Source organism: Bombyx mandarina, chromosome 06 (genome assembly GCF_030267445.1).
Source record: "Bombyx mandarina strain Sakado chromosome 06, ASM3026744v2".
Classification (NCBI taxonomy): domain Eukaryota; kingdom Metazoa; phylum Arthropoda; class Insecta; order Lepidoptera; family Bombycidae; genus Bombyx; species Bombyx mandarina.
Genome location: NC_143213.1, coordinates 10,565,347 through 10,579,089, shown reverse-complemented (window position 1 = coordinate 10,579,089; position 13,743 = coordinate 10,565,347). Strand labels below are relative to the sequence as shown.

General features: G+C 35.8%; 2 protein-coding genes across 2 annotated transcripts in view; one reads left to right on the top strand and one right to left on the bottom strand.

The window, feature by feature from the left end:
* Positions 1–13,743, bottom strand: part of Sol1 (CUB domain-containing protein Sol1) — a 320,961-nt gene that overhangs the window by 65,190 nt on the left and 242,028 nt on the right. The gene's annotated exons all lie outside the window — the stretch shown is intronic.
* LOC114246517 (uncharacterized) lies at positions 8,973–12,448 on the top strand. The gene is made up of 3 exons (XM_028179071.2): positions 8,973–9,074; positions 10,242–10,439; positions 11,938–12,448. The coding sequence occupies exons 1-3, from the start codon at positions 9,021–9,023 to the stop codon at positions 12,103–12,105; spliced, it is 420 nt and encodes a 139-aa protein (XP_028034872.2). The 5' UTR covers positions 8,973–9,020; the 3' UTR covers positions 12,106–12,448.

The following is a 13,743-nucleotide window of genomic DNA, read 5'->3' as shown; positions in this document are numbered from 1 at the left end:
ATTTACTGGCATTCTGATTTATAGACTTATGTATTTATTGTGTTGTAGTCTTGGTTTTGGCGTAACTGATAGAGTTCGCTACCTACTTAGCGTCTAGTTGTAGGAGATCATACGTGTAATGTATAATAACTATATTAGCTTTATGTAGTTGTGATAGTCGGATAATTATGTACATCTTTTATTTTATAAAAAATTGACGGTGATTACGACTATATTAATTTATACCAATATTGATCAAACAAAACCGTGATCATGTATACTAATGTATAGTATTCGTAACGCCAGAAATAATTAAATGACACTAATGACCGCGAAATTTTAATTACGGAAAGAACGCTTTATCGTTTGTCTATTGAAAGTATTTTTCCATTTTTCGCCCTTTGTTGCATTCAATAGGAAACATTTTTAGTAATAAAACATTTTCTAAATAAGTACAAACAGTGTTAGTAAAGTAAATAATTCGTCGAACCTCCCTGTAATAAATTTGCAACACCTTGAAATTTTCAATTCCGGATCCTGATCAATTCACGAGGCGAGAGATAGCGAACTGTAAATATCGCAAGACCCAAGTTCAATATCGAATAACAACGGCTCGAGAACTTGATAAACCAACCGAGCCGGTAATGAAAAGCAAATACACCTGCGCCCGCAGTACGAGTTGCATTGCGCGTTCGTGGCCTATTGCTTCTTTTTAACCGTCACTCGATATACCGTAGAATGCTTTAAAGTACCAGTATTAGTAAACAAAATAAAGAAATGTTTTACTTAAAGGAGCATAAAACATTTATTAGCAACTAGCTGACCCGGCAGACTTCGTAGTGCCTCAATCGATAAATAAAAGACCGACGGGGGACACATCAAAGGAAACACAAAATTGTTATTTTTATTTAATTCCGAGCATTTTCATATTATTCTTATCCACTTCCACAAATAATTCAAGACCAAAATTAGCCAAATCGGTTCAGCCGTTCTCGAGTTTTAGCGAGACTAACGAACAGCAATTCATTTTGATATGTAGAGATAGAGATATTTCCTTTGCAACTTTTTGTTTGCTTTAATGGGCGCACGTGCTTACGTCTTCATTCATTAAAGTCCTTAGACATCATAATGTAAATACCTTGAATAAAGACCTTCTTGTTTCCAGAGCGCTATGACATGTCCTTCTTCAAACGAGGTTTGCGGACAAGACTCAATGGTAGGCAGCGGCTTGGCTCTGCCCCTGGCATAACTGACGTCCATAAGCGACGGTAACAACTTACCATCAGGTGGGCCGTGTTCTCGTCTGCCTAAAAAGTCATTAAAAAAAGGCTATCCCAACTTTCAAACCGGAACTATATCAAAGCTACACAAATTTATAAATTTTGTGGGTTTCATTCATAATACACGTTAGTATTTTTAAAATTTTGGAAATAGTCGTATTTCCTTTGACGGTCTTAGCGGTTCGTCCTCATTTTTAACGTGCAGAGTATACTATGCATAGTTATGTACTGAATTAACTAAGAATCGTACTTATCATTATGGACTTAGGCCAAGTCCAACGACCAAATAAATCCAAGACGATCGTGAGGTATAAGTAAGTTTTTTTTTTTTATGAAGGAAGAATTTCTGGTGGTCTGGAGCCCTTTCCAGTTTCACCAGGACAGGTGGGCGAGCACGGGCTCAGCCATGAGGGGTGGGTTTTGGTAACGACGAGAAACTCAGCGAGCTGACGTATGGGTTAGCTTGCACGTTGAACTACAAGTATTTGCCGAGTTCGACGAGTACGGTTACCAAGATCCCCAAGCCTTTTCTTCGCTGTAACTATGTTGATTGACATGGCAACACATGAAAAGTTCACGTTCTTATATTGAAAAAGATTTATCCTCTCCAGGCCACTACATTTTCCCGATACAGTATAATTACTGAATCAAATGAGAACGATATGAGGATGCTTGAATAAATTGCACTGTACTCACGGCGCTGGTCTCAATTAACTGCCGTCTCAAACAGGTGTGTCACTTTATATATTATACAGGGTGTGAAAAACTGTATCGCCTTAAATGTGAATACGGCTTATGTTGGTTCTTTTAAATATGTACTATAAAAATAAGTCAATCATTAATTTTTCCGATATATGTTTTAGGGAAATATTATGAAAAAATATTTTATGTTTATTTTTAACTGTTTAGAATGGTGACGAACTGACGACTCAGCACAAAGCAAAAGTTGTTACCTAACTTGAAACGGGACGTCGAAGCCTAAAATGTATTGTATAAAGGATGTACCGCTATACAGGCCCGCAGACATGCACCTTGATAGAAATAAGCAAGAAAATAGTACATACTTTGCTCGTTTACTGTAATATTAAAAATCTTGCACATATGGTTGCTTTGCATTGATGTGATTTTCAAATTGGAATCCATTCGTGTCAATTGATTGGTAATTTTTTTATTGCTTAGATGGGTGGACGAGCTCACAGTCCACCTGGTGTTAAGTGGTTACTGGAGCCCATAGAATGCTATATGCCACCCACCTTGAGATATATAAGTTCTAAGGTCTCAGTATAGTTACAACGGCTGCTCCGCGCGGTCTCACAAGAGGTCCTACCACCAGTAGCAACGAAGTATTTATAATTAACGAAGTATTTTATTAACACGTTGACTACCTTGTAAGTCACCGGTGCCCTACGCGGCGCATTAAAGTAATTATGTCGATTTTTATTAAAACGCCTGGATTGCCTAACTTTGCCTTCTTTTGTTTGCTATGTTTTAGTCTTTTTCGGTCTTTTAGAAATAGATTCACTCTCAGCATCTGCGGATTCGTCTTTCGCGGAGTCTATTAGATATTCCGGGGCGTTAGTTAAAAGACCGAAATCGATATAATTCCTTCAATTATTCAATGCGTTAAGAATTTATAAGCCGTCGTATTATTAGGTATGAATTAACCGGGTCTCCTCCGGTGAGCTGTGAAAGCTTCTCTGTAATCTAATTATATCACACTACGTTGGTTTTGTTTTATTCACAATAATAACATACGCGATTAATTAGTAGTTCCGCACATAACGTTTTTGAAAGCGAAAGTACATGATCTGTTTTTCAAAGCACAGATTTCTTGATTGTTTTGTAGTGTGTTGTGGTTTATATCATTTATTTTATTTGATATGTATTTCTCATCTATGTATTTTGTATGTATTTGTATGTATGTATCTGTGTATTTGTTTTGGCAATGTAATTATAACCTAGTGTTCATTTCACTCATGTCTACTATAATTCTTTAAATTATCGCCATGTACCTATTAGCTTTATCACAGCTACGCACTTCTTGAATCTTTCACTTCATCAACGAGGGTTAACTGGAAGAGAATGCCTGCATGGCGTTAAGTTCGCTTTTGTACAATATTTTTGTGCAATAAAGAATTTTCATTCATTCATTCATTCATTCATTCAACCTTCAATATTACTAAAATAACTGTGTTCTTTACTGAAAAAAAATTGTTTCGCTCGTTTTATTTGAGCAATAGAATTCCTCTGTATCGCCGACGTAAATATTCAATTTTCTTGAAAGAATGTTCTACGGTAATTTCACGTTCACTCCATTTTATGAAGTATTTAAAGCTAAAACTAAAATTTCGTATTTCCTTAATTTCTATAAGGAAAGTGCTTAGTGAAGCGTGTGAATATATGTAACTAAGAAAAAAATATATATTAATTTTATTATAAAAAGATAAAGACTCGCGAAACTTGTTGTTAATTCTTTTGATAGCATCTGTGTGTGGACGAGATCTTGCTTGACCGTGTGTGCCTAGCACAGATACCGGAGTCTATAGGCTTAATTACGTAAATTCCGCTTCTTATCTTGTGACATGAGCTTGAAGCATTATTTGTACTAGTGTCCCCCAGTAGTCGAAATTTGACTTTAATTAATTGAAATTATAAGTTTGAACATTATTATGGTCCTATTGTCAAAGACTATTATTTTACTTTCTATAATCACAGATTTCGCCAAGACTACACTATAGACAAATAATATTAACGACAAACAATATTATCAATCTATTCTCAATTTGACCATAGACTTTAGGCAATAATAAAAGTTTGACAATAAACAAAGAGTATATATATTTAGTGGTTAAAATATGAATTTGCCGATTTGTACTGAAAAATTAAAATTCGTTTTTTTTCCATTTAACATATTTATTTAATCAAAATATCTACAATTATTACCTATACATTGCTGCGATCTAATAGGATGGTCATTTATGCATTTGCGATAGAACTCTAGTGATCTAGATTCTACAAACTGTGTGAAAGCATTTTCTACTGCCTCTTGGGAAGAAAACTTTTATCACGTAAAAAATTGTCCAAATCACGTACGGTAGTCTGTTGGAGCAAGGACTGGCGAATACGGAGGGTGAGGAGTGGTTTTTGATTGCAGTTCCTGTAGAGTTTAAAGCAGTTTCTCGTGCTGTATGAGGACTCGCGTTATCATGGAGCAATACCTTTTTATTGGTAAGCTTTGCTTTAGGGCACCGTTGTGGCGTTTAACCTGGGGTCAGCCGTTGGTTGCATTTTTCGCTTACGTTTATCGTAAAGAATCGAAAATATTCCTTCATTTCTGTATCGATTCAACAAGGCAACACAAGTTTCAATACACCTTTCTTTCTGCAGATCAGTTTAATCATGAGGCACCCATTTTTCATATTTTATTTATTTATTGATTTGAGCAAATGAGTCAATATTGTTGGTAAGATAACGTTAAGTCATGCCGCTTATTCCTGGGTAGTTTGGCTCGGATCGGCTTCCACCATATCTTTCAATTCATAGTAATTCACATGTGTGGGCGGTCTTCCACGTGGTTCGTTCTTCAAATCAAAATTTCCATCACGAAAGCGTTTAAACCAAAATCGCATGGTGCGTTCATTAGCAATCCTCTCTCCAAACGCAACATTGATATTGCGAGCTGATTCTGCAGCGTTAGTTCTAGTCGGAACTAGTATTTAAAAATCACTCGAATTTTCGAAGTATCCATCTTTTTTTGTCTAAGCTGAATAAAAACAACAACTGAAAGTCGATAATTGAATGTTGACATTTTTTAAAAGAAGAACCTCATAGGTACCATTTGAAAAAGTTTCACTAAAAATCTCAAGCCTTCATGGCTCTATGTCTATTCGAAGTGCCTATTACAATAATACAATAATACAACAAAGGGCAATTTCATACTTTAACTTCTATTATATATTATTATGTATATGTGTGTGTGTCAAATACATGGTAGTGTCTCTAATTTTATTTTTATTTTAGATGTATTTTTTATGCATAATAAAAAAAATGACATTCTGTACTCCTTCTCTATATTCTATATAAGTGTGGTAAATTCCATACTCCTCCGTTGCGCAATTTTCGTACAAAGGGGTACAAAGTTTTTGCTTCACGTATTAATATATAGATATGTATCCTTGGGCCCGCGATCTGCTCCCAACATCGTATGAGGTTAGACACCATGACAGATTTTTTTATCATATAACGCTTGTCCCACCTAAGAATGTAGGCTATGCGTAACAAAGAAATAAACTAAAACGCAACATTGAATTCTGTGATACTTAAATTCTCTTTAGATATTTTTCCTCCTTAGCGCGCTATGACGTATTCCAACTTTGAACTTGGAATATTGATATGATAAGAAAGGTCAATATACTGCCGAAATACTACAAAATCAGCTTTAGTCACAATTATATAATTTGTTTATCGAATCAAATGGCCGTGGCCCCGGAGATAACAGCTCTTTTTTAATTTAGATTGGCAAAAAGGCAGTGAATATTTATCTAAATTTAAAATTAAACTTGTGATTATTTAGCCGTAGAAATGACAAGGCAAAAGCCTAAGCGCACGCTCGAAATAGTAGGTAGTAATAGTTGTTTTTTCCTACCTATGCTGATAAGCCTTGAGAGGCTATATCAGCGTTACCCTAGCGTGTAGGTGAGCTCTCGGGGCCCAAACCGGAGGTGTTGGTAACACTGGCCCTAGCATGTGCTGTGCTTCGCAAAATCCACCACCGAATCGGAAAGGCGACCCACTGAGAAGATCCGGCGAGAAACTCCGTTGGCTCTTTTAAAACAAAAAAAAAGCACTTATACCTTAAACCATATAGCATATATTCGTTTGACGATACTAAGTACTTGAAACCTTAGATACCAGAAAGTGAACGTCATTGTCGACGTGTTTGATCCAGTATCGATTGATGCGACTCCTGAATACTAACCTGAATCTAATTCAGGTGCACATGATGAAAAATTGAATAAATTACATCGAATCGTTTCGCTTGAGCCAATTTGCTTAGCGTTAAATTTGATTATTTTCTCAGTACGATGTACACACACCCAACGTTTCCGAGGTGGAAAACGGCTGAAAGATAACACGGCAACATGGCTTCGCATCCTAAATAAATAGAGACCTCGCTTGTAATATTAAAACGGCGTAATTTAATAAGCGGTAGGTACGTGTGCTATCATTCTAAGTAGATTATTTAAAAAAAATTAACACCATTTCGTAATTTTGTTTTTTTTTTTTTTTATTATTATTAATCAAGCGGTTAACACGGACAATATGATTCCTCTGACACTGTCTAGTGTCTACCTTCACCGAACCTTTGACAGCTATGTTGTTGGAGCTCGTATTGCTTATTTTATGAATAAGCACTTTCACTAATTTTCACGATTGACTTCCACGGTGAAGGAATAACATCGTGTAATAAAAATTGAACCTGCAAAATTATAATTTGCGTAATTAATGGTGGTAGGGACCTCTTGTGAGTCCGCACGAATAGGTACCACCGCCCTGCCTATTTCTGCCGTGAAGCAGTAATGCGTTTCGGTTTGAAAGGTGGGGCAGCCGTTGTAGCTATACTTGAGACCTTAGAAGTTATATCTCAACGTGTGTGGCGCATTTACGTTGTAGATATCTATGGGCTCCAGTAACCACTTAACACCAGGTGGGCTGTGAGCTCGTCCACACATCTAAGCAATAAAAAAAAAAACTAAGCACAACATTACAATCCACTGGTATTCAAAGATCCACGACACGACCACGACATTGTTTCCATCTAGCCTGTTTTTACCGCATTAGCTATGTGTACAAATTTAGGTATTCACCATACAATTTCCACTTCTTACTGTGTTCGTTTCTACGCATAGAGCTCTTCTCCACGGTGGTCTATCTCGGTGTGTCTTTATCAATGCCGAACATGGCTCGTTCCATAGCCCTTTGCATGGCTTGGTTCTTCATAATAAAATAATATAGTGTGCTTAGTCAGGAGTACGTTTTTGCTGCATTTATTAAATACTAGCGACCCGCCCTCTCTTCGCTTCGGAAACATTAAAACACACATGAAACCAAAAAAAAAAAAAAAAAAGTAGCCTATGTTCATCAGGGACAATGTCGGCTTCTAATGGAAAAATAATTTTTCAAATCGGTCCAGTAGTTTCGGAGCCTATTCGAAACAAACAAACAAACAAATCTTTCCTCTTTATAATATTAGTATAGACAGTGAGGATAAATAGCTTGAAAGGTAGACGTTTTAAGTTAAGTGGAAATTCTTTTCTGAGTATACCTGTTGACTTTCCCAAATTGCACCGTCCTTCTTCCATACAGTCTAGTAGAAAGTATTCCTAATAAATAAATAAATAGAATTCTAAGAATTAACTTTAACATCCAATCATAAGCTACTGCTTCTACTTATATTTTCCGTATATACATAAATAAAACACGCCCTTATAGTTGCAACCCTTGCAGTTTAAAAATATTTCGCCCACAAGTGAGGTTGTTGCTAACACGAACCCTAGCAAGAACCATGCTTTGCAGAATCTACCACCGGACACACAACAGCCACAGTGGGCTGTATCTGTGGGTTAATTTACTCGCTGAACCCTTCATGGCAAGCGATGGGTTCGACGAGAATGATGACCGGACCCACAACTATTTGGGTGATTAACCGTATCTTAAAATCATTCATTTTAAGTCCTTAAATATTAAATGATTTGCCTTAAATAGTTTGCTTTTGCTCTAAGTAGATGTGCTTGCTGCCCATCTAGGGTAACCTGATATAACAAACGCTAATGCCGTTATCCACTCTAAGACAAGGGACTTAAGTCTCAATTACATATAATGTAGTCTTCAAATTGTATTCAAGTTGGAACAACAGGTAGGACGTAAGCATATTCAAAAATCGTATTCGCATTTCAACTCTTGTCTCGAAGTAGTGACGCTCGCACAGCCTAAATGGCCTAAGAGTTACATTAGCTGTCTACGGAACAAAAACAAAAATTTGAAACCATGCACCGTGCAATTAAGATAGGTAAAGTTTTTTAGCTTTTTTTTTATTGCTTATATGGGTGGGCGAGCTCACAGCCCACCTGGTGTTAAGTGGTTACTGGGGCCCATAGACATCCACAACGTAAATTCGCCACCCACCTTGAGATATAAGTTCTAAGGTCTCAAGTATAGTTACAACGGCTGCCCCACCCTTCAAACCGAAACGCATTAGTGCTTCACGGCAGAAATAGGCAAGGTGGTGGTACCCACTCGCGCGGACTAACAAGAGGTCCTACAACCAGTAATTACGCAAATTATAATTTTGCGGCTTTCATTTTTATTACACGATGTTATTCCTTCACCGTGGAAATCAATCGTGAACATTTGTTGAGTACGTATTTCATTAGAAAAATTGGTACCCGCCTGAGATTCGAATACCGGTGCATCGCTCAACACGAATGCACCGGACGTCTTATCCGTTAGGCCACGACGACTTCAAATTAAACATTCACTAAGTAATTGGCAAGTTTGTTGTAGACTACCTACAGCACAACAACATTATAGTCATCAATGAGTATTCATTATTCACGTACCGCGAATAAATTTTATCATTACGATATTCAGAAAACGTGACATTCCTGAGTCATCGAATCGACGAACAAAGGTATACGTGTTTATAAATAGGCGAACTCATTTACATTTTCTCGTGATTTTTTTGTGTTTTCTTCATTGAACATGACGTTCTTAACAATATTAGCGTTTGTCTTTGTCGGTTCGGTCTTGTTTTACGTGAGTTTTATTTAATCATATTGAAGCAAACAAGTTTTGTTGTCAATGAATAGAGATAAGTAAAACAATTCAATTGTTTCTGAGTTGTTAGGTCTCCTTCGGAGGCGCTCGGGCGGCTGTTAGCAAATCCCACCCCTCCTGGCTGAGTCTTGGCTCGCCCACCTGTCCAAGTGAAACTGGAAAGGCCTCCGGGCCACCAGTAATCCTTGAATCATTAAAAAAAAATCAATTGAACGATTTTCAGTCATTGTAGCCTAAAGGATACGACGTGTGTTTCATTCGTATCGAGCGATGCTAGTGCGCCGGTATTCGAATCCCGCAGGCAGGTGCCAATTTTTCTAATGAAATACGTACTTAACAGATGTTCATGAATTACTTCCACGACGAAGTTATAACATCGTGTAATAAAAATCGAACCCGTAAAAAATATAATTTGCGTAATTAGTGGTGGTAGGGCGTCTTGTGAGACCACACAGGTAGATGTGCCTCCTCCACCTTGCCTTTTTCTACCGAGAAGCAGTGACGCGTTTCGGTGGTGACGGGCAGGGCAGCTAGTGTACCGTAGAAACTGGAACTTGGAATTCATGTCTCAAGATGAGCGGTGCCATTAACCTGATGTCTATGAACTCCGATGACCATCTAACAGCACCTCACTCAGTGAGGTCGTACACGCATCTACAAACAACAATGAAATGTCATACAGGAATCCACATTTTTTGTAATGTTTTTTTGTTTTCATTTTTTTTATGTTTCCAGATCATCGGTCTAACACCTTTTATTAATTCGTTAACCCAGCGTATATATTTTGAATGTTTCAAATTGGATGTGTTGAATTTATCTGTTTCTACTTAAAGATTTCTTCAATCGATGATTGGTAAAATATACGACTTAGAGATCGAGCACCTAAGAATTAAAGATAAAAACTTGTTATAACTACTTTTTTTTTATTGCTTAAATGGGTGGACGAGCTCACAGCCTCCCCCGTTGGTCGTACCCGCCTACGGGATTCGAACACCGTTGCATCGGAATATATACGGATAAATCATAATTTTTTTAAACAGTACAAATATTGATTCTGATGTTGCCAAAAAAATCCCGTAGCTCTTATTAAAATCTATCCCAATAACTTATAACAAGCATTCCGGTGGCTTCCATTCTTATTTTTAGGCCCATGGATCGCCAACAGAAAGGACTGTTCCGTTCCGCGTTCCGGACTACGAGCCGTACATGACTGATGCTGTACAGAATATGAACGCTGCAGCAGAATCGCAAGTGCAGCCCGCACTGTCAAGACTTCAGGGGACCGACGAGGGAGACTCTTTCATCGACAGAATGGGGTCCTTCGTAGACCAGATTAACAGCATGGTCAGTAAACTTATATACGATTGGTAGGTCCAGTAGTACCAGTGGTCGGAGTAGGTAGATTGGTTTTATATACTTGTGTCAAGATATTATAATATGGACATGCCATTTTATCCATAATTATTGTTTTTTTAAATTGAAAAAAAATATTTTTAATCCTCATCGGATACAATTTCTATATTTATGAGATAAAGTAACAAAAAGCCCTGTCTAAGTTTTGTCTCGTACTGACAAGCGCCATTTCTAATTTAACAGAAAGGGACAAAATACGGTGTAACTATTCCACGGTGTTTTTGTATAAAATAAAATACTGATTTCTTTCACCATTAGCTAGCACTGGTAGCGTAGATTAATATTATTAATACGTTTTACATCTTAAACACAGATTCATGCTAATTTTAAAATTCCGGAACAAATATCACAATAAATATGAAGTTCCGATATTTTGGAGGCATATCCATATTATCCTCTACTTTGACGTCAGCGACCTTCTAATCATCAATCAATCTACCTACTTCGACCTCTAGTAATTACAAAGCTGCATCATGCCTGCGCAATTGTTAAAACAGTAATTTTAATGACTACCGTCAAATTTTTCACCTATCTGTGTTTTGATTTCTATAAATTAATTTAACGGTAATGAAATTGAATTACGCGAAATATGAACCAAGAAACCATCGTATAGAAAAACTAACAAAAATGTACACACTTATTCGAAGTGACGTGAATATACAGAGTGTAATCAAATTATATCAGAAGTCGATATTCGTTTTTATTGCATCGACGTAAACAAAAAATAATATTAATTTATTAAATGCATAAATAACGAATTTTAATTCTGTTACATTGCGTATTACACCAATGTAGGCTTTTTTAAATATTATCGTATCAAACATCTTTTTTTTTTCGAGAAAGTTTGCGTGCATTCGTTATTTGTAATTTGATTAATCTCTCTCTACAACGATTCCATTGGCACTATTGTCACAGATTACTACTGTGATCCAAAAAACTAATAAATTGTAATCATATCTATTTTCCTAACAGTACTTTAGTGTAGATTAAAATTTTGTAATATTTGTTTGACAGACAAACACGCAAGACATATTATTAGCTAGTTTATGAAGTAAATGATTTAAATTAAATTTCAGATATTGTGTGTTAATAGTTAAATTTATTTAAAATTAAACTCTATTTAATTTTCTATGTTAAAAATAAATGTGAACATGAAAAATTATCTACGCTTCTTTGACTTGGGTACATATAAGTTAGGGATAAGCATAACAATTACTATTTTATAATCAAAATCATAATTTAACTTTACACAACTTAATTCATGTTTATTTATTTATCAATAATTGAGAAAAAGCCCTTCAATCGTTATTTTATCTTTTGTATTCAAAGAGAATCTCTATAATTTTTATTATGTTTAAATTATCCTCGGCACTCTATATTATTATTTTTATGTACTATTGTGTAAGTTTATGTTTTTATTAATTTACAGATCAGCGCAGTAAAACAGCACGTGATAAATAATAGTGAGATGGAGACCGAAGATGATGTAGAGGATTACGATGATAGTGATATTGATTCAGATTATGAAAACGATGATCAGGGGTCAAGTGATATAAATGATAGAATTGGTATAGAACCCGACATTGTAGGAGAATAAAAAAACAGGCTAAATGAATAAAGGGGATTCTAAGTTAATAATGCTTAATGAAGTATGACAATTATTTACCGTATTCTATTCCAGCATAAGTAGCTTGTCATAAACGATAGCTGGCAATGATATCTCAAATCGAAGCGTTTCGAAGTTTTGTACTAGTGAAAGTATCACAATCAAACGTTTTGTGTATATAAGGAATTTACGTCAGGGATATGCGTAAAATACATGTGATATGAAATAATATATTTAAAATTCATAATTGAATATGCTATGATATGTATTATATTTTAATATATTTGTATAATATTTAATAGTTACAGGATTGTTAATATATTTGAAATAATAAAGAATAAAATTTCAGTATTTATTTATTATTCTATTGCTTCTGCAGCTATAATGTAATTTTAAAGGATACTTTTTTATGAAATATATAAAATGTTGGGCTTTTTTATGATAATAACGCTGATACATTTTAGGATATGTTTTATTTGTATCCCAACCCATAGCTAATACTTAAATAAGGTATTTTAAGAACAAAAAAAATCTTAGTTATTTTAAGAACAAAAAAATTCGAATATCAAGGATTTTCTTTGGTCGTAATATTTTAAATTTTATTATTAATTTCACAAGATACAAGATACAGACACTGGTGTTAGGACCTCTTGTCGGTCCGCGCGGGTAGGTATCACCACCCTGCCTATTTTTGCCGTGAAGCAGTAATGCGTTTCGATTTGAAGGGGGGGGGGCAGCCGTTGTAACTATACTTGAGACCTTAGATCTTATATCTCAAGGTGAGTGGCGCATTTACGTTGTAGGTGTCTATGGGCTGTGAGCTCGTCCACTCATCTAAGCAATAAAAAAAATGGGTAGACAAGAGCATTAATAGACTGACCGATAGCTAAATTGTTATTTGCTGTGAGATTTGAACCCTAATATCTGACTGGATACGAATAAATCGGGTATCTTTCTTGCTAGGTCACGATTGCATTCGATCCAGAATAAAATCCTAACATTCTTCCTTAATTGTAGCACACTCAGTACAGAAATCTAAACGATATGTCAATATTTAGAAGTGTAAAGTGACGTAGGGTACATTGTAAATTAACAAGGGTAGATACCGATATCTTGTTCTTTTCTGCTGCAAATCAGTCACGTGTTCCGCTTTGGAGGGCGAGACATCAAATACAAATGAGATTTTGACCTCATGTGCCAAGGTGGCATTCGCGTTGCTGACGCCGATGGGCTTCGATAATTGCCCAAAACCAGCTTCGCCATCACCCAACTATGCGTTATTAATATAAAGATTTCTGTGATTTTATTTCTTTATTCAAATTTCCTGCCAACTCCTACCTTAATTTGTAATTTTGGCGGCGGCATTGACGTGGTTGGTGTTTGTGGGCTGAGGTAACCACTTATGATCGGGTGGGCCGTGAGTTCGTTAAAAATGAAACATACATTTACAAAAGTTATGTTATGTAAGTTAAGTAAATATAATAAATTGGATCTTCTGATTAGATATAAATGTAGTGATGTACTGTTATGTCTTTTTATGATAGCAATGATTTAGCACGATCATCGTGCGAATCACATTTAACAAGAGAATTGAAAAAATAAGTAAACATTGTGTTTGTTTACTTGAAG

Excerpts from the sequence above, each read along its gene's own strand:
- LOC114246517 (XM_028179071.2), top strand. The coding sequence starts at position 9,021 with ATGACGTTCTTAACAATATTAGCGTTTGTCTTTGTCGGTTCGGTCTTG. Across the intron at positions 9,075-10,241 it reads TCGGTTCGGTCTTGTTTTAC|GCCCATGGATCGCCAACAGA; the intron begins GTGAGTTTTATT and ends TCTTATTTTTAG. Across the intron at positions 10,440-11,937 it reads TAGACCAGATTAACAGCATG|ATCAGCGCAGTAAAACAGCA; the intron begins GTCAGTAAACTT and ends ATTAATTTACAG.